At 34.4% G+C, this 9,743-nt stretch overlaps 1 protein-coding gene across 1 annotated transcript; it reads left to right on the top strand.

Annotated features, from left to right (window-relative positions):
- The first annotated feature begins 4,164 nt into the window (after positions 1-4,164).
- On the top strand, positions 4,165-5,100 carry LOC110326848 (olfactory receptor 6C2-like). The gene has a single exon (XM_021205455.1). The coding sequence runs from the start codon at positions 4,165-4,167 to the stop codon at positions 5,098-5,100; it is 936 nt and encodes a 311-aa protein (XP_021061114.1).
- Positions 5,101-9,743: the final 4,643 nt, after the last annotated feature.

Raw genomic sequence — 9,743 nt, 5'->3', positions numbered from 1 at the left:
TGTTCTCCTCTAAGATCCATGAATAGCCCTAGGTAACTGGCTAGGTTTCCATAATCAGGCATGATTTTCCTTTGGCTGAGTAGTACTTAAGTGCAATTAGAGAGCTGTTGGTTGCCACAAAGTTATGCATTCCACTATTGCACCATTAGATTTTATCATGCCATGCTTGTCATTGTTATCATTCCTAGGTGCTGTAGCTGGGTAGGATGAGTGCTTGCTTTCCCTCATTAAAAATACAACTAAAGAATGGCAAACTTTGAGAGATAGTTTTCTCCAGGAAACAGATCCTGAATTTGGTTGTCCTATACCAAGTTTTCAGCCCTGAAATCCTATACATATATGTAACTTTATACTGATCAGTCATGTTGTATAGTCTTTAGAAATATGTACACATATATTTAACAATAATTTTAAAAGAAAAGGCCATGACTTGGGAAAGAACAAACGGATTCATAACAGGATTTGGAGTGGGAAAGTGAAAGTAGAAACATACTTTTATAATTTCAAAAATTAAAAATATATTTAAAATAAATGTTTTAAACAAATATTTTGTCAGGGTGACTATTAAGAAAAGATAAATAAGAAGTATACAAAACATTCTATTTGAATTTTGCACTTGGATATAACATGAGATGAATGAATTAAGCAAATGGTTCAAGAACATTCAGATAGAAAAAATAAATTGTGAGTTCAGACCCTCTAAACATTATTTAAGAGTTCCTTAATAAGTTCAATTGTAAAACTGGAAATTTGGCACCGTGTGTTTTCCTTACAGGGAAGAAACAGGATCATTTCCTTACTGTAAGTCACTTCATTAAAAAAAAAAAACCTAAGTAAGAATCTGAAACAACTTCTTGAAAACAAATTACTTCACACTAATCATAGAGATTATATGAATAAACTGAGCCAAGAAGGAGAATGGGAAAGTGGTATGAATTTCAGAAAAAAAAAAAAGCGAGATTATGGAACTGAGCTATAAAGCCTTTCATGAAGTAAAACAGATAAAAGCTTTAAATGTAAAGAGATCAAAGGAGAAAATGTGAATTTCAAAAAAAGAATGAGTTGTGCTTAATTAGTGAAGCAAAGAGTGATGACTTTGTCCAAAATCGTTGAAATCATACTAAAACCAAATGAGTTTATATATAAGTAGAAAGTTGAAAAGCAGAGACAATTTTAAACAGAATGTTAAAGGAAGGGGCAAGTAAAAATAAACTTAAAAAAGGGCTTACCCTCTATATGTGTGTATGAGAATATAAAAAAACATAATACTAATTACTACGTGAAGCATTCATTTACAGTAAAGGATTAAACCAAACTTAAATTTAAACTCAAACTTGAGCAAGGTTTACACAAAACAGCATGAGAAGGACACGACTTTTTGTTTGTATCAGCATACTTCTCATTCCCTGAATCAAAATTATTATAACAGAATGTATACAGAAAGGAAATATGCTATTATTGAATGTGTTTTAAAATGAACAAAAGGAACTTCATTTTAGAATTTTAATGCCCCAAAATATACTTTTATTGAAACCCTTTCTGTGAGAAATAAAGAAAAAAAAACTTCAATGTCTACAGAATACTAACCTTGCAACTCTAAGGCACTAGAGTTTTTTTCATGAAAATGAAGTAATCAGGTGATTTGGTTTCACACTTCCACCTACAAGCTGGGAAACTAATTTTTTGTAAGATCCTGTCTTAGGAATCAAAATGAAACTACATGGACATTCTATTGTGATATTCAGAGGTAAATATATTCAACAGTAAATACCCATATGGAAAATATATGTTAATATTTATGGAAATATAAATGAATCTGGCAAAATCATATGAACTACATCACAACTAAATGAATAATTTTTGTGAGGGGGTGTTGAATTAGGGTCTGTGAACATAGCCATGGTTGTCCTGGAACTCACTATGTAGCCTAGGATGGTATCTAACTCGAGATCTACATACTTTTGCCTCCCAATTGTAAGAATGGTGTGTGTCAGCACAACCTGGGACCTAAATGAATCTTTAATAAACCACAGCAAAAATTATTGTTAAACATATAAACTATACTGCAACTGCATGATAACTATTTACCAGTCAATAACTAATATTAATATGAACATATTGTTAAGATTACCTAAATAAAGGAGACTTTTCATTTATTTTAACAGTTGTCTCCTAAAATCTTTTCTGGGAAAAGAAGTTAGGGGAAGACAGACTGACTGTTGGACCAAAAGCAAATTAAAGGGACATTTTTGTGGAATGGTGTTTATAAGATTGTGTATTAAACTGGTATCAATTACAGCTAGAGTGTAGGCACATAATAATAGCATTATGAAATATGTGCTTCAAATATGAGCTATTATGTGACACAAAGAAATGTTCAAACATCAAATTCTTCACTAACCAACTGTAATACGGAAACAACACTCAAAGTTAGCTTGTCTTGAGATTGGCACCTGACTCAACTCTGAGTTTNAGAATCTGAAACAACTTCTTGAAAACAAATTACTTCACACTAATCATAGAGATTATATGAATAAACTGAGCCAAGAAGGAGAATGGGAAAGTGGTATGAATTTCAGAAAAAAAAAAAAAGCGAGATTATGGAACTGAGCTATAAAGCCTTTCATGAAGTAAAACAGATAAAAGCTTTAAATGTAAAGAGATCAAAGGAGAAAATGTGAATTTCAAAAAAAGAATGAGTTGTGCTTAATTAGTGAAGCAAAGAGTGATGACTTTGTCCAAAATCGTTGAAATCATACTAAAACCAAATGAGTTTATATATAAGTAGAAAGTTGAAAAGCAGAGACAATTTTAAACAGAATGTTAAAGGAAGGGGCAAGTAAAAATAAACTTAAAAAAGGGCTTACCCTCTATATGTGTGTATGAGAATATAAAAAAACATAATACTAATTACTACGTGAAGCATTCATTTACAGTAAAGGATTAAACCAAACTTAAATTTAAACTCAAACTTGAGCAAGGTTTACACAAAACAGCATGAGAAGGACACGACTTTTTGTTTGTATCAGCATACTTCTCATTCCCTGAATCAAAATTATTATAACAGAATGTATACAGAAAGGAAATATGCTATTATTGAATGTGTTTTAAAATGAACAAAAGGAACTTCATTTTAGAATTTTAATGCCCCAAAATATACTTTTATTGAAACCCTTTCTGTGAGAAATAAAGAAAAAAAAACTTCAATGTCTACAGAATACTAACCTTGCAACTCTAAGGCACTAGAGTTTTTTTCATGAAAATGAAGTAATCAGGTGATTTGGTTTCACACTTCCACCTACAAGCTGGGAAACTAATTTTTTGTAAGATCCTGTCTTAGGAATCAAAATGAAACTACATGGACATTCTATTGTGATATTCAGAGGTAAATATATTCAACAGTAAATACCCATATGGAAAATATATGTTAATATTTATGGAAATATAAATGAATCTGGCAAAATCATATGAACTACATCACAACTAAATGAATAATTTTTGTGAGGGGGTGTTGAATTAGGGTCTGTGAACATAGCCATGGTTGTCCTGGAACTCACTATGTAGCCTAGGATGGTATCTAACTCGAGATCTACATACTTTTGCCTCCCAATTGTAAGAATGGTGTGTGTCAGCACAACCTGGGACCTAAATGAATCTTTAATAAACCACAGCAAAAATTATTGTTAAACATATAAACTATACTGCAACTGCATGATAACTATTTACCAGTCAATAACTAATATTAATATGAACATATTGTTAAGATTACCTAAATAAAGGAGACTTTTCATTTATTTTAACAGTTGTCTCCTAAAATCTTTTCTGGGAAAAGAAGTTAGGGGAAGACAGACTGACTGTTGGACCAAAAGCAAATTAAAGGGACATTTTTGTGGAATGGTGTTTATAAGATTGTGTATTAAACTGGTATCAATTACAGCTAGAGTGTAGGCACATAATAATAGCATTATGAAATATGTGCTTCAAATATGAGCTATTATGTGACACAAAGAAATGTTCAAACATCAAATTCTTCACTAACCAACTGTAATACGGAAACAACACTCAAAGTTAGCTTGTCTTGAGATTGGCACCTGACTCAACTCTGAGTTTTTATAAATCCTTTCTTATTTTTCAACCAGATTGGACAAGAGACAATAACCAAAAATGAGAAACCGAACAGTAACAACTTTCATTTTGCTGGGTCTGACAGATGACATTCGGCTGCAAACTCTACTTTTTATCTTTCTGCTTTTTTCTTACATGTTGAGTTTATCTGGTAACCTAACCATCATCACTCTCACTCTGATTGACCCCCATCTTAAAACACCTATGTATATTTTCCTCAAAAATTTCTCCTTCTTAGAAATTTCACTTACAACTNCTTGTATTCCCAGATTTCTGTACAGCATATCATCTGGGGACAAGTCCATTGCCTATANTGCTTGTNTCAGTCAACTTTTGTTTATAGACCTCTTTGCAGTTACAGAATTTTTTCTCCTGGCTATCATGTCCTATGATCGATATGTGGCCATCTGTAAACCTCTGCACTACATGACCATCATGAATAGCAGAGTCTGTAAGAACTTCATCTTCTTCTGTTGGGTAGCAGCACTGATCATCATTCTCCCACCAATTAGCCTAGGTTTGGGCCTGGAATTCTGTGACTCAGATATCGTTGATCATTTTTGTTGTGATGCAGCTCCTCTCCTGAAAATCTCTTGTTCAGATACATGGTTGATAGAACAGATGGTGATAGCTGGTGCTGTGTTGACATTCATCATCACCTTTATGTGTGTTGTCCTTTCCTATGGTTATATCATCAAGACCATTCTGAGATTTCCCTCTGCCAAGCAGAGGAAAAAGGCCTTTTCCACCTGTTCTTCCCACATGATTGTTGTTTCCATTACTTATGGTAGCTGCATCTTCATTTATGTCAAACCTTCATCCAAGGATGATGTAGCTATCAATAAAGGGATTTCACTTATTATTGTATCAATTTCACCAATGTTGAATCCTTTCATTTATGCACTGAGAAACAAGCAAGTAAAGCAAGCTTTCAGCTACTCAATTAAAAAAGTTGCATTCCTTTCAAAGATGTAAAAAACAAATGAAGAATTCTAAACAAAGTAAGGTGAATGATTGGGAAATCTGAAGCTTTATTATAGTATTATTCTATATCCTTGTTTTTTAATCTTCTTATACTCATACTTTTTCCTTTAACTTGTATACTATGAGCATGACTTTGTCTATCTCTAGTAAAACCAAACTTTTTGAATATGTTTAGTCTTGCAGTAAACCTGAATTGTTGTCTGACTATTATCCTTGAGAATAAAATAGATTGTGGTTTTCTATCATGTTTCCCACATTTTCATGTGTGCCTTTTATTTTACATTGTAACTAATAAATGAGCACAGAAGTTATATGTATATATAATAATATTCATTATCCATTTGCCACCTAGAAAACAGATGGCAAGGTAAAACTGGAAGTGAAAACTTAGAAACTCAAAAAAGATACTCAGAAGCAAATCTCACCTCAGAATACAGGAGATGGAAAAGAGAATCTTAGGAATACATAGAATGATTGGAAACCTTGGTGGAAGAAAATGTGAAATCATGTAAAATGAAAAATCCAGGCCTAAACTTCCAAGAAATCTGGGAATCTATGAAAAGACCAAATATCACAATAATGGGAATAGAAGAAGTAGAAAAAAACCCAATCAAAGACACAGAAAATATTTTCAACAAAATAATAGAATAAATTTACTGACCTCTCAGGGTACAAGAAGCATACAGAGTACCAAATACCCCGGACAAGAAAAGTAATTCCTCACAGTACCAAGTAATCAAAACCTAAAACATCAAGGACAAGAGAATATTAAAAACTGCAAGGGAAAAAAAGAACAAGTAGCATAAAAGCAGACCTATTGGAATAAGTCTGAATTTTAATGGATACTCTAAAAGCCAGAAGGGCTAGATAGATATTCTAGAAATCCTAAAATATAACAGATACTAGCCAAGATTACCCCTCTGCCTGAGCCCCATCTCCTCCAGATCTGCACTTCCACCAGTGGTTGATCACCACACCTGCACCCCTCCAACACTCCACAGCACCTGTTTCCCAGCAGGTCTGCCATAACCAGGGACATAGTTGAGACACCAGCCCCAATACCTAGGACAGCTGGAACCCCCACAGAGACTAGCACATGTGAGATCTATTCTACTCTGTGTGAACCTCACTGTCCTTCCAGTCTGCACCTTCTTCTGCAACTGGGACAGATATTGCCCCTGGAGTCCAAAGCCTGACTGTCCCCAGGAGTTTTTCCCTAACCAAGAACACAGGTGGTCTGCTCTAACCAGGGACAAAAAAACCCTGCTCTAACCAGGCATGCAAGAGCCTCCTCCTAAATGAGACAGCCCTGCCTATATCCCAGGAGGCCTTCTCTAACAAAGGTAACAGAGCCCCCCCCCCCCACATCCAAGGAGGCCAGCTCTAGTCAGAGACACCCAGAGCAGTTAACACCAGAGATAACCAGATGGTAAAAGCAAGCTCAAGAACATAAACAACAGAAACCAATACAATTTAGCACCATCAGAACCCAGTTCTCCCACCACAGCCAGCCCTGGATACCCTAACATGCCTGAAAAGCAAGATTCTGACCTAAAATCCAATCTTGTGAAGATGATAGAGTTCTTTAAGAAAGATATAAATAACCCCCTTAAAGAAATACAGGGAAACAGGCAAACATGTAGAATCCCTTAAAGAGGAAACAAATGAATCCCTTAGAGAAATACAGGAATTTATAATCAAGCAGGTGAAGGAATTGAATAAACAGTTCAAGACCTAAAAATGGAAATAGAAACAATAAAGAAATCATAAATGGAGGCAACCCTGGAGATGGATAACCTAGGAAAGAGATCATGAGCTACAGATGCAAGCATCATAAAAAGAATACAAGAGATAGAGGAGAAAATCTCAGGCATTGAAGATAGCATAGAAGATATTGATACTTAGGTCGAAGAAAATATAATGTGTAAAAAGCTCCCAACCCAAAATGTCCAAGAAACTCAGGACACAATGAAGAGACCAACCCTAAGAACTATAGAAATAGAAGAAGGTGAAGCTTCCCAGCTCAAAGGACCAGAAAATGTCTTCAACAAAACATAGAACAAAACTTCCCTACCCTATAGAAAAAGATAGCCATTAATGTACAAGAAGCCTGCAGAACATCAAATAGATTGGACCTTAAAAAATGCTCCTGTCACATAATAATCAAAACATTAAATTCACAGAACAAAGAAAGAATATTAAAAGTTGTAAGGGAAAAAGACAGAATTATAGTAGACTTTTCAACAGATGCTAAAAGCCAGAAGATCCTAGACAGACATCATACAGACCCTAATAGAACACAAATACCAGTCCAGGATACCATACCCAGCATTACTCTCAATCACCATAGATGGTGAAGCCAGGACATTCCATGACAAAACAAAATGGAAACAATATCTTTCTATTAATCTAGCTCTAGAGGATATTAGAAGGAAAACTCCAAAACTAGGGGGATAACTACATATAAGAAATCAATAGAACAGCTTTATACTCAGTGATAACTTTGCCAGGGAAGAAATAAAGAAAGAAATTAAGGCAGAACATACCAAAACTACTTATGGGGCACAATGAAAACAGTGCTAAGAGGAAAACTCATAGCTCTGAGTGCCTTCATAAAGAAACTGGAAAGATCCTACACTAGCAGCTTAACAGCACATCTGAAAGCTCTAGAAAAAAAGCAGCAAATACACCCAAGAGGAGTAGATGTCAGGAAATAATCAATCTCAGGACTGAAATCAAAGAAGTAAAAACAAAGACAACTATACAAATAATAATAATAATAATAATAATAATAATAATAATAATAATAATAATAATTTTCTGGTTCTTTGAACAAAATCAACAAGATAGATATACCCTTAGCCAAACTAACTAGAGGGCACAAGAAAGCATCCAAATTAACAAAATCAGAAATGAAAAATGAAACATAACAACAGAAACTGAAGAAATTTAAAAAATCATCAGATACTACTACAAAAGCCTATATGCAAAAAAACTGGAAAATCTAAATGAAATAGACAATTTTCTAGATAGATACAATGAACCAAATTTAAGGATCAGATAAACCATCTAAAGAGTCCCATGACCACTAAGGAAATAGAAGCAGTCATTAAAAGTCTCCCAAGCAGCATCAAAGCTAAGTGAGCAGTATTGTTTTAAATTCATAATCTCACTATGCAAAGTTAAAACATCCAGAGAGATGTTAGAATTATGCCAAATGCCCTGAATGTTTCTTTGAACTTTTTCTCAATAATAGTGATTATCATTGTAAATTTTAGAAGTAACACAAATCCATTGGTATTTAGCATGACACTTGAGATAGCTTCTTACTCTTAAACTCTGAACCTCCTCTCTAACAATTTAAATAGTATCATAAAGAGCATCAATTCGTTGTTCCAAATGCCTATCTAAATCCTCTTGAATACTCAGAACATTAGTAACATGTTTTGGTAAATGGTTAATAAAAGTAGCTGTCTTCTTGTGTCAAAGCAGTTGCAGAAGCAGTGGTGCTAGCTATTAATGTAATCAAAGCTGCTACATCAGCAACAATCAAGTCCACTACCCTCTTGCTTCTGTTTAAAGCCTGACTCACTCCTTCTAGTACTTGCAAGATTTTCAGAATACCAAAGTCCTATAATAGTCACAGGAAATGAAACAAAAACTGGTGGATAGACTACCGTAACAGACACGCCAGATTTCAACACATTAATGCAATTAGAAAGTGTATAATAAATATGACTTACACTAAATACTGTGGAAGAAACAAAAGTAATTTTAACATGACCAATTAGTAAAAGATTAAGAACCTTAACATATGCACTAACAGTTTGGAGCCTGTCCAGTTTTGTCCTCTGCAAATATAACTTGATAGTGATAAAATTATTCATGGCCTAGGGTCAGTATTTCCATCTTGGTCAAGCTTCAAGAATGGCATGTATAGCTTGATCATGCTAGTCCTTCTTGTCCTGGGAATATTTTAATTCCTGCCCATGTACTAAAACTTGCCTTTAACAACATCAACATATTGCTGGCCAAAATACATGGCTTGAAATTAAGAATGAATCCCCAGACAGAGTTATTAATTTAATAGGCTGGCAGCCAACAATGAGTAAGTTCTGCACAGAGCCTTTCCAACCCAAGGGAGAAGTTCATTAGTTTTGATAATGCATATTCCACAGGTAAGGAAGGCATTCTTGTCAGAACAACCTAGGACAGGTACAGTCTTGTTTATGAAATAAAAAAGAGGGAGATGTGGAGAGCCTTTTGGGGCCAATTGGCAGGAATTTGACATTGGGCCATAACAAGGAAGTAAGCTCAGGCAGAACAAAGGAGTAGACTTCAGACAAAAAATCTGGTTTTGAGCTAGGACATTAAAGTAGGCTCAGACATCTTGGTCATCCTGAAAAGTCCTTAGAAATAGTGATCATGGGAGTGATCACCGGACTTTGTTTATTGCCTTCTTTATTTCTTTCCTTCCTTCCTTCCTTCCTTCCTTCCTTCCTTCCTTCCTTCCTTCCTTCCTTCCTTCTTTCTTTCCTTCTTTCTTTCTTTCTTTCTTTCTTTCTTTCTTTCTTTCTTTCTTTCTTTCTTTTTCTTTCTTTCTCTTTCTTTCATCTTTCTTTTTCTTTCTTTCT

This window comes from Mus pahari, chromosome 9 (genome assembly GCF_900095145.1).
Source record: "Mus pahari chromosome 9, PAHARI_EIJ_v1.1, whole genome shotgun sequence".
NCBI classification, from domain to species: Eukaryota; Metazoa; Chordata; class Mammalia; order Rodentia; family Muridae; genus Mus; species Mus pahari.
The sequence above is the reverse complement of the archived record's forward strand: the minus strand, read 5'-3'. Positions and strand labels throughout refer to the sequence as shown.